The sequence below is a fragment of the Lissotriton helveticus genome, chromosome 9 (assembly GCF_964261635.1).
Source record: "Lissotriton helveticus chromosome 9, aLisHel1.1, whole genome shotgun sequence".
Taxonomy (NCBI): Eukaryota; Metazoa; Chordata; class Amphibia; order Caudata; family Salamandridae; genus Lissotriton; species Lissotriton helveticus.
Window position 1 is genome coordinate 575,205,068 of NC_136070.1, and position 21,327 is coordinate 575,226,394.

At 49.6% G+C, this 21,327-nt stretch overlaps 1 protein-coding gene across 2 annotated transcripts in view; it reads left to right on the plus strand.

Annotated features, from left to right (window-relative positions):
- The first annotated feature begins 217 nt into the window (after nucleotides 1-217).
- The window catches only part of LOC144781597 (dual specificity protein phosphatase 10-like), a 48,604-nt gene continuing 27,494 nt past the window's right edge, over nucleotides 218-21,327 (plus strand). Inside the window, exon 1 of one of the 2 annotated variants that reach the window (XM_078660518.1) lies at nucleotides 218-369. Coding sequence is in view for 1 of the 2 variants with exons in the window: in XM_078660517.1 (XP_078516643.1) it covers nucleotides 1,810-1,823 (14 nt within the window). In the remaining variant the exon portion in view is untranslated. Of the gene's footprint in view, nucleotides 370-1,740; nucleotides 1,824-21,327 lie in introns of those variants that run through there. The other variant, XM_078660517.1, reaches the window with a different exon arrangement.

Here is a 21,327-nt window from a genome sequence, read left to right on the forward strand (position 1 = left end):
GGCGTCGTTTGCTCAGTGTTATGATCTGTGAAGTCAATTCTGTTTCCACTAATCCTGTGAACACAAAACAACGAATCAGTGCTCATCTCATGCCCCGCGGCCCTTCTCTCTCCCGAGCTGTGAGTAAGTTTTTTTTTTATCATAAGCGTTGCTTCTGATTGGCTAAGGGTGATGTCACCCTGGCTGAGCTGGCACCTCCCATTCTCTCCCATTAAAAGCTCAGCATAAAGCTAAACAGGCAGGCGTCCGGCCGAGAAACCCCGCAAAAACACGAAAAGGCCGGGAGAGCAGAGACATTGTGCAGCCCGAAGCCAGCGGAGGTGGTCGGACCCAGCACCCGAGTTACAACGCGCAGAGCCACTGATGCAGGTAAGAGGCCCGGGAATCTGCGTGAAAAGCAGGCACGGGGGATACGAAGGGTTACTCCGGTCTCTCTGTGTCTAGGGACTGGGCAGCCTGTGAAGCGTAGCCTGTCTGCAGTGTCTGTGCATGAGCAGGTATGTGGTCTGCCTGCAGCCGTGCGGGGAGTCTGGCGTGTGATCGGTCTGTGTGCATGATAATTCTATACGTGCATGGTATATATGTGTGCGCTGCATGTATGAATCAGTAGGCAATGAAAAGTCCGTGTGCATGGTAAGATGTGTGTGTGAATGGCATAGGTTGGAGTGTGTGCATTTAATCGGCGTGTGCTTGGGGAGTGCTCATATATCATACGTATCAGACTCATACGTCTATATCAGTAAGTGTGATCGCTCTGTATGGGTATGGTTAGGTCTCTACCTATGGCTCCGATGCATCTGTATGTGTGCTAATAACAATGACAGGTGTGTGGAGTAGATAGTTCTTTATTTTTACATATGTGTGTAAAGGCATGTCTGACTGCTTCCTTGACTGGCCTGTATGTGAGCGAGAGAACTGACGGCATGTATGTATGTCTGCGCGTAAATGTGGCGAGTCGCATTTAATATTCTGGTTTTTGTGAGGTTACCTGAACTCTACTTCTCTAGCCTTGGCTTTCCTTTGTACAGATCGCTGTTTTCATAGATGTTAGTACAATTAGTTCCGTTTATCTGAACAGGGACTGCTTCTCCCAGAGTGCACCCTGTGTTAAAGAAAGGCGTCCAGGTGCCAAGGCACCTTCTGGTAAAACTAAAGATTACAATCGGCTTTATGCCACCCTAAGCCTGAATGCGTGTTCGTATTTGGATATGTAAATTGTGTGTGACACGTCTCTTTGTACGGACCCTATGTTTGGTGAATTGCCTTTGTCTTTTATACAGTGCTTTCTGGCCTTGGCTCTAGACGCTGTAAATAACTGGTGTCACTATTAATAAGCACTCATTTAGCGACCCCGACAATAGAGTGGAGCTGTAAGATTCAAATCTGTGGCCTTTGTGTTACTTACAACCCGTGAAAATGAAGCTTTAGTGCTGTAGTGACTCCATTTGCGCACCTAGCGCGTACCCTAGATACACAGGAAGACTTTGAGAAAATATATATATTCAACAAAGTGCCCTAAGCATCTTGGAAGGCACCCCAGCCTACTCAGGGCATTTAAAGGACTGAGCATTACTAACAAGTGAAAACTCGACCTTACTAAAAGGACGAACAAAGTCACAGCATTATGAACTACAAGTCCCAGATAATGATGGTGAGACGGTGCAGGCAGCACACGCCCACTGGGGGCTTTTCAAGAATAAAAATGTGCCGGAAATACTGATTATGCTGTTTTCGAGTGTCATTTGCTGCAAGCCCATGAGGAAGGGGTGTTCTTAAACCTGAAACGCGTCGGGCACTATTAATTGTTTGATGGAGGCGGAAAGGTATGTACTTGCAGGTATTGGGGTAATGCGTGTACTTGTGGGAATGTTTGTACGCTAGACACTGGCACAAACTATATAGACATGCTTGGATGTTTTTACAGCATTGGTTTTTGGTAGAAATATCACATTTCACAAGGACCTGTGAAATAGTTTTATATTTCCTAGAAATTATACATAATAACTCCGTCATCGGAGGTTCACCATTGCCCATTGTTTAATTAGTACATCTTCACGAAAACTAAAACATAAGTGGAATGTTAAAACCACGACCAGAGCCTATTGATAGCAGAATATTGCATGAGAAGCTTAAAGTCTTGGTGATTAGCCACAGCTCACTCTTTAATTAGCAGTTTATCTGTAAAAGCTAATCAAAGCCTAAACATTCTAAATGAAATCAGGGCACCTTGGTGACTCGCCTTGCTCGCAGTAGCTTCAACAATCTCTAATTTCAGTGCCCAGGATATGTTTTTAAGAAAGAAAATCAGTTTTTCTGAAGTATCTGTTCTTCTCTACATCATTTTATACTTTTCTTTTCAATACTGTTAAAGCTTTGGCTCGTATTTCACTTTCGGTAAATCACTTCATGTTTAAAAACAATGTTTTGGCGCTTATTGCACAAAAATAAAGATGATATAAAAATACCACAGAAAATGTTAAATGTTCTTCTATTGCCATCACAGGTTTTTGGTAATCTTTATGAACAGCTCGGCCTTTGGCCCTGTTGCTTATGTCATCAAACCCCCTTCCTTGATTGCAATATATAAATCATAATATCACATGATTACCCGAGATCTTTCCTCTATATACACACACACACACACCAGAATGAATTGTGTAAATATTATAATACATTTGTGATTGTATTAGCACAGTTGCGCTACATACCATATTATGGGCCTAAATATTTTTACTCACTTGGCGTATATACATATATATGTATGGGGATTGTGCAAATATTTGTACGTGCAGGTACTGTATCAGGTATCACCTCAAGTTGACGTCCAAAATCCCCAGAACAACGTAAACGTTAAAAATTATATCCGCCTTGACAAAAAGGACAACCTTAGCTATGGTGTGGGGGACCATGTGACCCACAATCCACGAATGGAGACAGAGAGATGATTAGTAATTGGGGTGAGGATCTAGGTAGAGAGGGTCAAGTGTAAGCCACTGTTGGAGGCCTATGGGAACTGGAGTAAAGACGAGGGAGGCCTACATTTACCCCTGTAATCCTCAGCCCGGGGGCTCCCATTCCCAGAGGGCCTCACGTCGGCTGAGAGGCCTGTCTCAATCCCACGATGGGGGATTCGAGTTAACATTTCATGAAGGCAATTACCGCGAAGGCATGACCCGAGAGGGCCGGAGCCTTCGCGGCGGATGACGACCCTTTATCCTGCCAGCTCGCATGTTACCTGTCACCGGCCTCACATGAGCATCTCTCCCTCACCAATTGAACCCGGTCCCTTTGCCTGCCACTCCCAATACCTTCTCTCTCCTTCTTCGCTCCATCTGGTCCTCTGCTACTGCTTAGTGTTTGTTCTTTGATTATGTGTGTCTTTGCATCCAGGTGGCTTTGGTTCTACACCATCCTGTTAAACTGTATGTTTACTTCTACGGTTATTTCTTTCTACTTAATCTTAGAAGCGACTTGGCGATGGGCCTCTGAAAATGAAGTTGAAACGAAAAATTACCAAACCAGATTGGAAGCACCAACAATCGATGTGCCATCAAAGCAAATAAATATGTAAAAAAAATTGTTCTCAGAAGCACAAACACAGAGTACACACAAGGACATTAACCTTGACATCAGCGGTAGCAATTGGGGAGCAGCGCAAACAGTGACATCCACCTAGATGTCAACAATAATTCTAGTTTGTTAACATCTCACCACTAATAATTAGAGGGATGCCAACAATGACTTCCTCTTAGGACAGGAAGCGACGTCAACAATAGCTTAGTCTGGACACCCACAATTGTCTTTTATTTCTTGTTGTTTTGTATATCTCTTATGGAACCGGAAGTATTTTCACGGATGGTAAAAGGAAGGGGTGGTCAGAACAAAAAGAGAAGAGTTTAACTGAAGACAGATGATGAGACGCATATATGGTAGTAAGCAAGGTGGATATTTAGGCCGTCGGATGCAGTAGGTAGGTCTAAATGTCTGGGGTGCATGGGGGTTTGGGCCCGTTTGGAATCTGACTGGTGTTTCAAGGCAATGGTGGGACAGGAAGGAGTTTCATAACGAATGAGCTTTCTCACTTACTCTCTGGCCTGGCAGCATTCGAACACTTCAGGGGACTCAATGAAGACGGAAATTAAGAAACTTCAAGCATGTAAACCACACCAGTGTTTTTCCCTAGAAGCCGAGTTCAACTCAGTTGTGGTGGCCCCAGTTAATATAAGCCACTCTGCCACAGCCAAATTCCTGCCACTGCCCGTGGGACGCAACGCGCACCAGTCTCTAAACTATAGATAAACTACTCATTTATTAAGTTTGTGTACTGGTAATCAACCAGTGCTGAACACCTGAGCTGCCTTTTACTTGAACGGAAAGTGGGGAACATGTCCTTAAAAAAAAAATAGGGGCCTAATTAGCAAAGGCAGTGATTTCTACATCATAGGGCTTTGGGGCACACCAGTAGGTGAGGGGGGGGAAGCAAAGACACTGACAACCAGAAGTGTGTGAAAAAGGCCGCTTTTATTGGAATCAGGTGCACGTATAACACATCCCCCTTGGCCTGTGCCGAACAAAACTACTGCTCACTAAATACCAAACTGCCTAACAGCCCCCCACCCCCACCCCTAAATGTAAGCCCGAACATTGCAACAGTAATACAACAACATACGCTCATCAACCTGCCCCTCTACTAAATGCCCCTAATGACCTCCATGACCCCAACCCCCGCTACCATGCAGTCCCAGGCCTCAAGCCACACCACCCTATTTCCTTAGGACAGAGCCCCCACAACGCACCTGTTCCAGCGACAAAAAACACAACCGCAACCCTAAACAGTGCACCATCAACCAACAAAGCCCCTCGGGACCATGTCCCCGACCCCCCCCCCGCACAAAGGGAAAAAACCCCGGGCCCTAAAATTAAGAAAACCTTACTAAAGGGAGGGTGGGTGGGACAAAATTTCCCTGCGACCTGGCTGCTGTGTCACCGCACCACAAACGTGCGCGGTGACACAAAATGGCCGGTTATATATTCCCCAGCCCAGAGGAAGCCCAAAAGAAGCCCAAACCGCCCAACCAGCCCAAAAACGCTGCTACGGCGAGACCCTTGTGCCAAGCTTCCCCCTCCCCCCCCCCCTCCCCTGGTGCCCCAAACTTCCCCGGGGGTGCGAGCCTCCCGTTGGTCGGCCACCCCCCCAAATCCCCATTGGGGCACACCAGTAGGTGAGGGGGGGGGAAGCAAAGACACTGACAACCAGAAGTGTGTGAAAAAGGCCGCTTTTATTGGAATCAGGTGCACGTATAACACATCCCCCTTGGCCTGTGCCGAACAAAACTACTGCTCACTAAATAACAAACTGCCTAACAGCCCCCCACCCCCACCCCTAAATGTAAGCCCGAACATTGCAACAGTAATACAACAACATACGCTCATCAACCTGCCCCTCTACTAAATGCCCCTAATGACCTCCATGACCCCAACCCCCGCTACCATGCAGTCCCAGGCCTCCAGCCACACCACCCTATTTCCTTAGGACAGCGCCACTCGAAAGTCGTTTACGACTTTCGACCCCCCCCTAGGACTCCTGTCTCCTGGGATACCTGACCACCCCCAGGGCCCCATCTAAAGCCTCCTTTAGCTGCACTACATACAGCTCCATGCCGTACCTGGACAGGTGAACCCCATCCTCCAGGAAGAAATAGTTTGCACCATAGCGCAACTCCGGGTGCTCCATCCTCCCCACCCCCTCCCTGGCGCAGAAGGCACGCATCTCGCGATTGATCTTCCTACGAGCCCTGTCTATGGCCCCTGGGCGCTCAGCTCCTCTCCACACCCGCCTGGGAATAAACTCTGACCATATGACATGGCAGCCCGCCCATTGCCTCCTGATTTCCTGCAGGTCCTGCCTCATTTGCTTGAGTAGCGCCAAACCCTTGCATTGCACCAAATCGTTCTCGCCCAGGTGAATTACCACCACATCCGGGCACACCCCCCCTTTCACCAATGTGTTTAACAACGGCAATAACTCATGCCAACGCCTACCCCCTTTCCCCCTCCAATGACATCTATACAACCCCGGATCCAATCCCAAATTGAGCGCCTGATGCCTGTCCCACTCCGCTCGTTCTGCCCGCTTGACGAACGAATGTCCCACAATATACAAATTCAGGACAGCCACATCCGGCCCCGCCACAGCACCTGCAAAGACACATATATGAAAATCGGGAATCATTGCGACAACGAACCATCCGCCTCCCTCAACCGCACATACGTCCTGTAACAGTCCGATTTCCACCGACCCAGCCTCTGTATCTCTTCCTTACCCCAACCCCTCCGTGCCGCCTCCGTCGCCGCCCCGATCCGAAAAGAATGCGTCCCGAACGCCAGGGGATCCTCCCCCAAGACCCGCAGGGCACGCCGCAAGACCCACAATGCTTGAGACGCCGTCACTCCTCCCCCCCCCACCCCGCCCAAAAACCTCCCCCTCCGTCTCGCCACTTTCAGCCATCAACCTCCTGCCCCACACCGCCGGGCACACCCCCTCCCTGTCGCCCGGCCCCAGCACCACCCAAGTACCAACCCCCCGCTGGTCCGTCTTCGAGCGTCTCAAACACACTGCCACCTCCTGGGCCCGCACCTCCACCTCTCCCCACAACACCCCCCGCCTCCCCCTCGCGCCCAGCAACTCCGACACACGAAACGCCCCAAAGAAAAGCCATGACATCAAGGTAGAGAAACGCACCGTCTCGCCCACATCCCTGCACACCTCTGGGAGCGCGCCAATCACTCCTGCCAACAAAACCACCGTGATGGGACGGCGCAGCCGCACCGTCGCCCCCCGCTCCCTCGCCCACCCCTCCAGCAGCCTGGTTCCCAGCTCCCCTGCCGACGGAGGGTAACCCCACCACATCTTCCCCATGAAAGCCACCGCCGACAACTTGCCCGCAATCGACACCCGCGACAAGCCCCTGTCCATGAGCGCCAGCATGAATCTTACCACCTGTTCCTCGCGCTGCCACCTGTCCCCACGCCGCACTGCACCTGACTGCAGGAATTCCTCCCATGCTAGCTCATACGCCTTCCACGTAGACACAGCCACCGACGTCTTCACCAACTGAAAGACCCGGCCTCGCCTACCGACCACAGTTCTTCCGGCACCGGCGTCCTGACTTCCTCCGCCGCCGTGGCTAGCCCATGGAACCTCTCCCACTGTGAACGAGACAAGGCATCAGCAATGTCATTGTCCACACCGGGAACGTGGCGCGCCTGAAACAGTATGTCATTTTCCAAGCACCGCAAGACAAACACCCGCATCAGTTTCAGCACCTGCGGATCCCGAGCCGACTGCCTGTTCACCACCTGCACGACGGCCATGTTGTCCACTCGAAAAAGCACCCTCTTGTGTGCCAACGCCCCTGCCCACACCGTGACCGCCACCACCAAGGGGAACAACTCCAGGAACGCAATGCTCCTCCCGCCCGCCTGCCAATGGTCGGGCCACTGCTCCGCACACCATTTTCCCTCCCAGTACAGGCCGAAACCTCCGCCGCCCGCCGCATCCGAGTACATGGTGACCTCCCACTCCCAGTCCTCCGCCGGCGCCATCGGCACCCCATTGAAACGCTCCAAGAAAGCCCGCCACATGCGCAGGTCCTCCTTCATCCCCGCCAAGAGGCGCACATGGTGATGTGGCAATGGCAAACCCGACAACGCCAGCCCCAGACGCCGGCAAAACGTCCGTCCAGCCCGCACCACGCGGCACGCAAAATTCAAATGTCCCAACAACACCTGTACGTCCCGCACCGTCACCTTCCTCCTCGCCAACATGCCACCCACCAAAGCCAACATTGCCACCCGTTTGTCTTCCGGCAGGCGTGCTTCCATGGCGACCGAGTCGAGCTCGATACCGAGAAAGGACAACACCGTACTGGGACCGCACGTCTTCTCTGGCGCCAAGGGAACCCCAAATTCCCCCATCAACCCGGCCAAACCATCCAGCAGCCGCTGACAGTCCGCCGCACCGGGCCGCCCCACCAGGAAGAAATCATCCAGATAGTGCGTCACTGACTCCGAGCCTGTGCGCCTGGAAAAAACCCACTGAATGAAGGAGCTGAACCGCTCAAACAGTGCGCATGAAATGGAACACCCCATCGGCAGCGCTTTATCCACAAAGATGAGACCTTGAAACTGGATCCCCAGCAACTGGTAATCCGCCGGGTGCACCGGAAGGAGTCGGAAGGCCGACTTGATGTCGCATTTTGCCAACAGCGCGCCCCGTCCCGCCGCCGCAACCAGACGTCGCGCCACGTCCACCGACGAGTAAGTCACAGACGCCAACTCCGCCGAAATGTACGCATTGACCGACTCCCCCTCCGGCCAGGACAAGTGCTGTATCAGTCGGAACTGCCCTTCCTCCTTCTTAGGCACCACCCCGATGGGGGAAATGATCAATCCTGGCAGCGGCGGCGCCGTGAAGGGGCCCGCCATCCGCCCCTCTCTGACCTCCTTGAACAGTTTCTCTCTCACTATGCCCTTGTGCGCGTTCACCGATTTCAGATTGTCCGCCCAGCGAGCAATCCGGGGACCTTCGTACCCCAGCCGAAAACCCTCCCGAAAACCCCGGCGCAGCACTGCAGCATCCTCCGCCCGCGGATACGCCGCCAACCAGGGCTCCATCCGCTCGATCCTAACCGGCGTACGAGCCTTTTCCCAGAGCCCCGGCTCCCCCCCCCCTCTACCCCCACCCCTCCCCCCGCCTGAACCCCCTCTGGCAAATCCACCTCTCTGCGGAGGCAGCTGGCCTGGGGGGCCCCCGGTGCCCCAACACCGCAGCACCGGATGGTTCCGTCCGCATGAAGAGCACTCATGCCGGAAACGGCACGCCGCCCGCCCGCAGGCACCCCTATTAAAATCCCAGCAGGCCCCGACCGCGGCCCGGCTGCCGGAGGCACCCTGACCCACCCCCCCACGGGTGGGGCGAGCCGCAAAGGGGGGTGACGCCAGCGGCAAACCGCTGGCTGTGTAAATGGTGCGGCCAAACTTGGCCCCTCCCATCGTCTGCTGGTATAGATCCGAATCTAGTTCCCCCCACTGGGCCTCCGGGTCCCCCGCCATGCGCGCCCAAAACTCCTCATCGTAGTGAGACCAAGCGTACCCGCCGTAGGTCACCTGCGCCCTCCGCACCACGTCCATGTATTTAAACAGCGCGACGCACCTGTCCGGGAATTTCTCGCAATACACGCTCGCGTAAATGAGGAACGCCGCTGACCAATTGTCCAGCGTCAGGGGAACCTTTGGGCGCCTAGCCAACTCCTGCTCCTCCTCCTTTGACCCCTCCTTTGATGTCAATTCTCTATGCAGCAGCTTCATAATATCAATGTACTCCCCCTTCCAAATCTTTTCCTTCGTAGCCGCAGAAAGATGTGCCCCTAGCGGCTTGGTCAACCCCATGTACGGCAGCTTCCGCACCGGAATCACACAACTCTCCTTACTTCCCCCCGCCGCCTCCTTTCCGCCCGACGCCTTGTCACCCGCCGCCTCGCCCCGCTTCCCGCGCTCGGCGCAGCCCCGCCCGACACCGCGCCGTCCGTACCGACCCCCGCGTCCTGCACATACCGTCCCCGCACCAGCCGCCACCCATCCTCTCCATCGCCCCCAGACCCCACTGACACCTGCACACAACGCCTCTTAGCGCTCCCCGCGCCGTCACCTGTCTTACCTGGCGTCAAGGTCGGCGTCCTTGCTGGATCCCGCCGCCTAACCAGTGGAGCCGAGGGGGCCGTCACTCTGGGTGCTTCCCGCCTTGCCGGCACCTGAAATACACTTCCAACACCGTTACCAGCCCCCCCCATCCTCCCGAATCTCTCCCTCTTCCTCAGACTCACCATCCGCCGGCACCACACCACCCCGGCCCCCCACCTGGGGTTCCATCCGGCTCAGACCCGCTCTCTCACGACACACCCGTATTAAATCCATCAAGTCCACACTCCCCCTCCTATGGACCACACTCGCAGGCAACTCAGAAATAGTCGTGTCCATCCTTACTCCCCCACCCCCGGCGGCCGTAGAGACCCATCGGGGAGGGGCCTGCGGAGACGCGTCTCGCCTCCATTCACCAAGTCCCTGAGCCAGGTCCCTCGCTGGAGCTCGGCCGTCCGCACCAAACAGAGCCGGCCCATCCACTCGGTGGGTGGGAGCCGCATGCTGCTCCCCCGAGCGCCTTACCAACAGCTCCTGCCAAGGAAAAAAGGTGGAGTCCAGCATGCCAGGGTAAAAACAACCCCCCTCGCCCCCCCACGCGCTGCCCCCTCCGCCAAACCCCCACCCCATCGCCGCACCCCTCCCCCATCCCGCCGAATGACCTCCGCGCCGCGACGGGACCCCCCCTCCTGCTAGCTCCCAACCCCCTTCCCCCGCCCATCCCCCCGGACCGCCCCACCCCCCGAAACCCCAACTCGGCCCCACCCCCCCTCCACGCCCCACTCCCCCTGCCTCCCCCCAGGCCACGCCACTGCCCCCCGCTTCCCCCCCAAAACTCGCCACAAGCCCGCCCGGACCCCCAGCCCTGCTCCTGACCCCCGCCTCAACCCCGCCTCTCCCACCTGCCCACCCCGACCCACCCCCCTCGCCAGTCGAGCCGCCGCCTCCACGCACGCCTCCCAGCGCCTCCGACCCACTCTGCCCTCCAACCCGGCCCATCTCCCCCCCCCCCCCGGCCCTGCTGCCCTGGCGATGTCCGCCCCCTCGCCCCTGCCCCCCCTTCCTCCGCCGAGGACCCACTCCAGTCCCGCTCCGTGTCTTCCCCCCCCACCCCGCACCCCTTTATCTTCCACATCCGTCTCCTCAATGAGCAGCGGCGAAACCGCCCCCCCCAGCCCTTCCTCCACCAGCTCCCCGTGCTCCCCACTGCCACTTGGACCCTCCCCCCCCGCGGGCCCCGCCGCACTCTCATCCCCCCGCCCCCCCCCTCCAGTGCCCCCACCCCCCCCAGGCAAAACTATCCGGGCCCCACCCCCCTCCCCCACACCCCCCAGGCCACCCGGCCGTGCCTCAATCACTGCCACCACCTCTTCGCGTCCCCCCCCACCTCCCCCTCCCCCCCTGTTACAAAAACTAAGGGCCTCTTCCGCCCCGCCTGCCGGGCCTTCCGAGCCCCCCCTTCACCTTGGCCGGAGCCTTTTCCGCTGCCCGGCCGCCCCCCTTCACACCCCCGCCCCCCCTCCCACCCCGCTGCACTGCCCGCGATCTCGGCGGGTCGCACGCCGCCACAGCTGCCGCGGCGCCGATGGCAGCGCGCCGCGGCGGCCTCACCTTGAAGTCGGGCCGCATCAAGTCCATGCGGCCCGCCTCCTCCAAGAGCCGCAGCGCCTCCAGCACACGCGGGTCCGTCTCCGACATCGCTCACCAGCACGCCCCCTACCGCCGACACAGTGCACCGCTCCGCACACCGCCTGCTCACCCCACACGTCAGGCCCACGCTTGACCAACGGCTCGGAAAAACCGCGCACCGCCGCCACACAGTCCGCTAGGCCTCAAATCCCACGCACAAAATTTCCCTGCGACCTGGCTGCTGTGTCACCGCACCACAAACGTGCGCGGTGACACAAAATGGCCGGTTATATATTCCCCAGCCCAGAGGAAGCCCAAAAGAAGCCCAAACCGCCCAACCAGCCCAAAAACGCCGCTACGGCGAGACCCTGTGCCAAGCTTCCCCCTCCCCCCCCCCCCCCACCCTCCCCTGGTGCCCCAAACTTCCCCGGGGGGGGGGCGAGCCTCCCGTTGGTCGGCCACCCCCCCAAATCCCCATTTGCACAGAAAAAGCTGAAAATATCTCTAAAAAGTAATTTAACATTTTGTGGCTTTGAAATACTAATGTGTAATTGAGCATACAAATTACTATTCTAACAAGGCGGGTTACAATTGGCTGGTATACTTACACTAACTGTGAAAATAACTTCCACATATATGTAGAAAAAGGCCGTGCTATTTGTTGGGAAGGTGAGTACCTAATATTTTTCTGTGAAAGGAAACCTGGGTTGCATTATGGGAAGGGATTACCTAATATATTGCTCTAGGGCAGTGAGTACTCTTTATGGTGAAGGTCTGGTGTGCTTTCCCTTGTTGCTGCGGTACCTGTTGTTAGGAAAGAGTGTATTGTTGATGTGATCAATAGGAAAGTGTAAAGTTGTCATTTTTGCTGAACAGTAATAAGTACCCTTACATGGCTGTAGCAGAGGCAGGACCTGATATTGACAGTGGAGACTTGAACCTCAGTGGCTTCAGGGAAGTGTTCCTGCTTTCGATAGTAGGGAGTAAGGTGTGTCTTGGATTAGTGTTGTGAAATGGACTACAGGAGTGTTAGGTACTCATTTGAGGGTATTTATTTTCTTCGTTATTTCAGGGTTCAATCAAAACATTATTAAAATCACTAAAATATAAAAAATACTAAATGAGCTACTACTACTGATGTTATACTAAAACAAACATATTAATACACATATAAAAATAGAGCTAGGCAGTTCTTTATTGTGCGATTATTTAAAATCATTACAATAAAAACCATAAATGCATATTTACATATCAACAGTATAAAAAAAGGAATCCTTACGGAGGCCTGAAAAGAGGCCTACAACAAGCACAAATTGAAAATTGCTAAAATTTGAAAAGATGTTTAAAAAAAGATCCCTGTGCCTTTTTAAAAGTGCATAAATATAAGGCGCCGATATGAAAATACACAAAAAAGTATAAAGTGCAATTTTTACCCCTGAATGGGGTGTAAGAAGTTCCCCATAACTGTGCACAGTGCCTCTGAGCTGGCCCCAAAACCAGACACAGTACTTCTTAACAAAGCCCTGATTAAAGTGCAATTTCTAAATGGTTTCTCGAGATCATAGGGGGCTCGTTTTATCACAGTTAGTCCTTCTGTGGAGCAGAACAATGTTGGGCTTGCTATCAAAGATATGAGTTTAAAGATTGTTAGGTCTTTAGCAGTCTATTGGGGCATAGTATCTGGTGCACGTTGGTAATACCCAGACCGCTCAAAGGAACTTCAGGAATTGAGCTGGTAGCTAGCTGCGAGGACTCGTTTTTCAGGCATGCTTCAAAAGCTGCAGAACAAGTTCTGATATTTAAGGCACGCCATATTAGGGAAAGCCAGAATATTCTTAGGTGATGCAGCTTTTCACATACGCAAAGGATGTGAATTAGTAATTCCTCCTGCATTGCACAAAATCTTCATTTTTAGAGCGTCCTGTCCCCTTGAGATTGCTTTTGCTTGCGTGGTTAGCACTCTGGAGACTATTGGCACGGGGGGCCACTAGACCAGATCTCAGTATGTCCAACACAACGTTGAGATACTTGGGCGCATTAGTCAGGGGATTTTGTATTGGTTCCCAAATTTTGCTTTTCAGTGTGTTATCTTTTGCTTTGTTTGGCTTTCACGCAATATATTAAAAACTTGGCTTTGAGTGCCCAGTGCTGTGAGTCCAAGCAGAACTCCTGTCAAATTTGGGCAAGTGCTGTGCAATTGGGAAGGGAAAAGACTCTTCGATAGCAGATGGATTGGGCCCTGTCTGGCCAGCTTGCTATTCTTTCTCTAAATTTAATTGCGCCACACATTATTATTGGAAGTAATTTGCAGTCCATCACCATTACCAGTGGCCTTAAATCAGGATTCACCAATGGCTTTTGTAATTTACAAAAAAATAGAGAAACAAATTACAATATTTAAAAAGAATTGTATAAGCTACATAAACAATGAATGAAGGAACGTTGTGGCTGCTTGCATTGTACGGACCCGCTACTGGTTTGATATAATTACATCTCAAAAAGCTTAACAAAGGACATCCGTATGGAGCATAGGGTAACACGTCTATCCCACTTCTGCATGGAGGGCACAGTATTTTGCTTAGATCCAACTCGCTGTTTGAGGTCATCGGGCGCCAACCTCATCTCTGAACCCCGTATAAAATTAAAATCCAAGGGTGGAAAGACCTTTTCTTTTTTGGCGGCCAAGGCATGGAACCGCCTTCCCCCCAGCCTGAGGCACGCCCCCTCCGAAAGCCTATTTAGGAAATCCCTGAAAACTTGGATTTATACTCAGTCCGACTCTTCAGTTCTCGCAGCCATTTGATCCATGCTCCCCATAGACGACTTTCTGTGTGCTCAGCGCCAAGATGCTCCCTCCGGAGCGAAAGCCAGCGCTTTACAAATGACAATAAATATCAAATATCAAATATCTTGCCTCCTCCATGAAGCTCTATTGTCTGCCACCAGCAGGAGCATGTAATAGTCTGACCAGAAGTAAAAAGAAAATGGTGGATAGACGTTTAATTCCAGAAAAATGTATCAGATCTACCCGAAAGCTCGCCTCTATAACAGGTGCTTGGAGTGATTAGTGTTGGTTCAGTTATATTTATGGTACTGCATGTCTCCTTGTGAGAGTGGGCAGTATCTTCAATGGTTTAGTAATGTCTGAACATGATTCAACATTTTTGTGGTTTTGCCTAAATGGAAGTGATGTGTCGGTTGGGTATGTGATATTTTCTTGTTATAGTGTATGCTATGCTGTTGGATGTTTTGCTCCGCCTTGTGAAGAGTATGCATGCATCTTGTTCTGCTTGGTTTCCATCTGTACAAGCCCTTGAACAGAATACTGAGACATCACTCGGAGAACCAGCAGTACACTGCCAGAGCGGTTATAAAGGCCAGTTGGAGCCCAAAGCCAGTAGTGGAGCGATGAGTCACCATTAATACTTTATAGCTTTGACAAGTAGTGGGGTTCTCTAAGGCTACAGGAGATGTTGTTGCAAAATGGCTGCCCTGAAGACAAGTATGATCCCGGTGGCAGCAGCTGCAGAGGTTGGATTGCAGGTGGGACACACATGTCGAAAATTGCTGATTTGTAACCTGCTGAAGAATGAAGGAGTCTGCAGCCGAGGGGACTGCCAGATTCAATCCTTTCAGATAGGAGTTTGGGGGCTTGGCGGCACAGAGGAGGGCAGTTGATTAGGACTGAGGTGGCATTCCCGGGGTCAGATGCAGGACTTCACATTTTGAGGCATTGAACTGTGCTAGTGTGTCCTCATTTTACCACTTCATGACTCAAACCTGATCACCTATTTCTTACATACTCTTTGTAAATTTTAGTAATGTCACCTTACATGTGGTAGCCCAGATTGAGGTTGCGGAGGATGTTTAGCTTCATGATCATGTAGACATGGAAGGATGGCCATGATGACAGTCTAAGGGGGGCTACATCGATATGCTGACAATTTGAGAACAAACGGCGGTGGTAATAGAGCGCAGGTCAGCACCTCCGCACTGTCTTCCAAAAAGTATTTAAGTATATATGTACTGGTGTGCTCAATGTGAAACACTGTGCCACTCACTCAGTGTTATCCTGTATAGAGAAAAGAGAAGTTTTCTCCATACAATTAAAGACAAAAAATTGAATACAAAGCACAACCCCAAATTAGTTTGTCAACTGACCTTGTTGTCAGTTGGTTTTAATAAACACAGCACCATACAGTATGTAAAATAGAATCAACAACCAACTAAATACAGAAAGCAAAAACACAAATAATCTTGGTTATGTTGACCCGAAGTATGTAGCGTGGATGCTGAGAGCCGACATGTGTTTCGTCGTATAGACAACTTTTTCAAGGCTTAGCAGCAAATTGGTAAGGGTGATAGGTACGGTACGCTCATTGAATCCCTTAGTTGTTCGGGAAAAGCAGTAATGGCGGTAGTCGAGACTTCTAGTTTTTGTTTTTAAGCAAGGCTTCGGAACACTCTCAAAAGGTGTAAAGATATGTTGGTGGAAGCAAAGAGAATGGGTGTCAGTTTGATCAGGTGAGGGCTATTGGATAAGAAGAAGAACTAGCTAATGGATGACCATCATGTTCCGCATAATGATAGCCAGTTAAGTAGCGTTATGGTACTCATTACCCAGAGAGGGTAAACAGAATCACGGAGCATGTAATTTCTAACTATGTTTATGAAGGTGATCTTAATCACTCATTGAGAGAATTCTCAAGAGAGTGGTTTGTGCTTAGTGAAGAGAGGTGGGCATTGACTACAGTTTGGAGTATCTTGGCTGTCTGATAGAAGCCAGGTATGCAGTTAGCCATCATGGTTTCTCATCTAGCTTCCTAAATGTTTAGCAGTTTCTTAATAAAGTATGCTTGGTTTCTTTGCAAAAGTCTAGGAGTTCAGTAGAGACACTGATACATTTTGCAAGATTGGATGTTGGAAACTTGTACGTGGATTGGGTGCCGGGAATTGTTGAACGTGGTATGTTGTAGCCCGTGCGCTATGGGAGTAGATTTCTAAACCTTGTGCAGATAGGATTAACTGCCAATCCCTGCTGCTCCTTGCCACAGGCAGTGCACAACTGGGATCAGCCACCCATCAAGGGTGATTGGATTTGATATAGCACCGTAACATATGATTTTAAATAATGAAACATTTACTTTAAAACATAAGTAGAGTGCAGTTATGGTTACAAATTAAAACCTAATATTTGTTTTTCCAAGTCTAAACCCTGCATATATTTCATTCTGATTATATCACTGTTCAGCAATAAATGTTACTTTGAAGACTACTATTTGTAGACTTGTGCAGTGGATGTATCTTCTTACAAAATAAACACTTAGTGGAATGTTTAATTTGTATTTTTGTAGGTGTGCAGCTATTGACCTAGCATACTGTCTCATGGGATTACAATTTATTTTGTTGCTTTGTGTAGCACTCACACTAGCCCAAGATTGCTTCTGCGTGCTGTAAGAGAGGAAGGGAGATATAGTATCCTTCAAAACATTCAAGTAAAGTGACACGGTAGTCTCTAGTCTGAATATCTGTCTGAAGCGAAAGGTCTTAAACTCGTTTCTGCATTACCTAAAATCTGACTCTAATTGATGTGAATGCGGGAATTAGCTTTAAAGGATGGTGTGCACCAGACCGTGTGTCGCAAGTAGAAAAATCCAGCTGTTGTTGGGAGTCCTTAGGTGATATTGCTAAAAAATACAGTGTAGTAATGTGATTTGGGATGGAAAAAGTAGGAGGCACGTGAAAGGTATCTGAATGCTTTAAAAAAAAACTTCTGTTTCATGGCTGAACTTGACAGATATTAACAAGCATTGGCAAAGTCAATTAATGTGGCTTTAATGTGTTTATGGATGGAATCACAGGCTTCCACAAATGCAGTCTGCTGGCACCTCGACCATTGTGGATATGAGCCGCCTAATATAGCCTCATATGTCCTACCACTTCTTTTTAACCATCCCTTCACCGCCATTTCAATAAAAGGATAATTTTTCTGGCTGGGTAGGTGATAGGGATTTGTAACTGGATTACTTACCCTTTTGAGTTCTCCCTAGACAGATAATGAAGCATGACACCCAAGGGGTGTGTGAGGCTATCCTGTTCCTTTTAGGCAAATGCCCTCATGGTCATAATCTTTGTGACTGTGAAAGAACGGTCACCTGATATTGAGGAATCACTCTGAACTACAGGTGATTGGCTCCCCAGTTGGAGAGCATATTATTAGGGCACGTTTAGGTGGATGTAACAGATTCACACCAGATCTATGGGCTATGCCAAGGTTTTTTTTTTTTAAGTGATATATGATGTATATTGCATGAATAGGACTTAACAGAGATTTAAGGAATCACATGACTTCAAATCAATTAAGTTGCAGACTTTAAATTAAGAGAATGGGACACAAAAGCTGAGGGGGCAAGACACGGAGATGGACGGACTGACCTGTTAAAAGTAAGATTGAAGGTCATCTGGTTTTTGTGGCGTCCATGTTTTGCCACCCTAGCATTGCTGATATGTTTGTAGTTTGCCATGCGCATGAGTCAGATGCAGCAAGTACAATAAGTGTGTGACCTGGGGAGTAAAAGTGGGGTATTCATTACAGAATAGATCAATCCATGGGCCTTTGTCATACCCAGGCACAGGCTGCAGGCACCAAAACGTTAGGGTAAGAAAGTGCCAACTTTCTAAAAATTGCATTTTCAGAATTGTGACTTAAAATCTGACTTAACCATTAAAGAGGATTTAAAATGACAATTCTTCAGATATGTCTAACTGCTCCCAACCAAAAGGTATCACTTATTAAATGTAGTTAGGCAATCCAATGTTATCCTATAGGAGAGGTAGGCTTCACAGTAGTGAAAAACGAATTTTGCAGTTTTTTACTACCAGGACATGTCCAACTATTTAATACTCTGCATCCTGCCCTATGGGCGCAGTAGGACTTAACCAAGAGCGACTTGTATGTATTAAAAAGGGAGGTTTATGCCTGGCAAAAGGTTTATTTTGCCAGGTTGAATGGTAGTTTACACCTGCACACACAGCCACAATGGCAGAACTGGGACATTTTGGACAGGGCTAGTTAATTGTGTGGCACATTAACTGCTGCAGGCCCACTAGTAGAATTGTATGTACTAATCGTATGTACATGTAGTACAACTTTACTAAGAAATTATAAGTAAATTAAATGTGCCAATTGGGTTTAAGCCAAAATTACAATGTTAAACAGAGAGAGCACAAGCACTTTAGCACTGGTTAGCAGTGGTAAAGTGCACAGAGTCCTAAACGCCAACAAAACGGGTTAAGAAAACGGGAGGGGTGAAGGCAAAAAGTTTACGAATGAGCCAGTAGAGGACCAGGTCCAGCAGGGGGTCAGATTGTAATCAACATTTGGGCCTCTTTCAGCTTAATTGAGCTATACTATCTGAATACTGTCTCATTATCACCAGGCCAATTACTCAGGATCTCATCAGGATATGTAGTGAGAACATAACTGGGTTGCGACCAGATTAGGGCATGTTTGAAATGGGCCTGCTGTCTGTGTTCTTTCTCAACTTTAGAGAGAGACTGATAAACGGCCTACAAGTATCAGATGGTGTAACCTGCCAGAGAAGAAGGTTATAGAGACTGAATTGTAGAGGCCTGTAGTTGTACAGGAAGTTAGTTTCATGGGAATTTGAATGGTACGAAGGTGCAATGATGAGGGAGACTGGTAGTGGAGGCGGATGTGCGGCTAGGGAGTCACTTCTATGGAGGTTGGTGACAGGCCCAGGAAAGAGTTGGTCCGATTTGCATTGCTAAGACGTGCGAGGTATTGTATGGCTTGAAAGTGATCTGTGAGAGAAGGGATCCGGGTAGTGGATGGGATCTTGTTGCTCTGGGTGTCGAAATGGCAAGGATCCGGAGGCGTGCTTGTACGCCTAGTGGGCAGACAGGAAGTCACAGAATAGTGATGAAGATCAGTTTCTTCCCCCCGCGGTGATTCGATATTTAGGCTTGTATTGCCAAGTTATGACTGTGGCTTAGGGACCACAGTGGGCCATTGGTAGACAGGTAATTGTAAATCCAGGCCAAATTGGAACATCATTCTCTGTGGACTCCTGGGCTTTTAGTCCTGTAGTTGAGGCTAGACCATTGGAGCCACCATTACTGATGGACCTTTAGCTACCAGCTTGCATTTTATCTGCAATTCGAAACGTCTGATGTAGCGAGAACCATAGCAGACCTTATGACAAAAGGGCAACATCAACAATGACTTCATCTGTGACCTAGTAAATTAAAACAGGGTGACCTCAGCAATGATGTAATCCTTGACGCCAACATTGACAACTGTGCAATTCTAAGAGTGATTTCAGCTTGTGACCGGCAGCATCAATAATTGATTCACATTTGACGAAAGGGATGACCGAAGCCATGTGACGAAAGGGATGACCGAAGCCATGACATCAGTAGGAGCTGACATAGCACGGATTGCATAAGCAGGCTTCCCAAAGTGCAGAGTAATTCCTGATATGTGACTAATGTTAGTAGTGATGTCATGAGTGAGTAAATCAGGAAGAAAGTAGATACACATGGTATGCGTCCAAGGTTAACACACTCAGAGTGTATGAGGGGAGACTCGGTTAATGCAGACAAACCCCCTGAGATAAAAATGCCCAAAATTATCTTTGGCCCAACAAGTAGTATAGTGCCTCTGCAACATTAACAGTTTTCCAACCCGGTTACAAGTGTGAACAATAAATATCCTTTTGTCCTCTGAATTTATGACTTGCACTGATGCATTCTGAGATGAAACAGCTACAACTTTGCCCCTACTCTCCGCTTTTACTCCATACCCCTACATGGTTCCTCGCTCTGTGCACGGATGAATTCAAATCTGAGTGATGCATGAAGCCATGGCTGCTGCGCTCAAGGAGCACACCACAAAACGTAAATGTGTGTGTGGGTAAAGGTGCTTTTTGCACCTGCAGGTGTGCTAACACTTTTGGACCAGAAACTAGGTTAATTTCCATATGGTTAGTCCTTGTCTGTAATATAATGGAAGCAGCTGAATGGAATGGGGTCCAGAGTAATTTCCGTCACCTATTTGAGGTTGTCTCGCCTGTGCTCTGCGCATGACACCACTACATGATTTGAGTGAAACCGGTGATCATCGCTTTTCTCATTCATTCTGTGACTGCAGATAAAATACCATCCTGCCATTCCTGGATTATGAAGAAACAGTTTGCCAGCTATCTCACATGTTTATGCGTGCTCAATAGTGTTTGAGCCTTTCAACCATTTTTGCAGGAGAATGGGTCGTTTGCAGTGTTCAAAATGGAAAAATAAAAGTGCAGATATTTACTATCACACTGTACATGGTTGCTACCAAGAAGTGCCAGGGCTCTCCCATTAAACGTATTGCTCCTGTTCAGAGAAGTACAGTACTTGTGAGTACCTGCCCACTTAAAGCACTGCTTGTATGAGAAACGTAAATAATTACACCTGCTACTTCCAGAGCAGCCCATTTTATCTTTAGGCTTTGTGTTGATTTTTTCCCTCGATTTCTCCGACTTTTTTTTTCACTGTTACAGTTTAAGTGAATCCTGCAGTTATAGACCATCTTTGATGGTTAGACTAATTGTACTACTTTGTACTTTGCATGTGCCGTCTCTGCTTTTTCTTGGTGATTTTAATCTTCACTGGAGTAAGTTGGTGGTTTCTTCGGTTTCTACTTTGAATCAGTGTGTCTTATTGGGGTTGAATATAATGTGCTGCCGATCTCACACTTTAACATATTAGTGCCCCTGATTTATTTCAAAGGTCTCAACAGTGACAACCTTTGACCCTATGAGTCTCTGTTTCCACTTGAGGCCCTATTCCTGTGAATTGTCACTTCAGACCCTAATCCCGTTGATTCTTTTCATTTGCACTGCCACTTTACATCTGATTCTTGTGGACTGCCACTTTGCACCATTCAACCTTGAATTTCCACTTTACACCCCATTCCTATTAATTGTTATATAAACC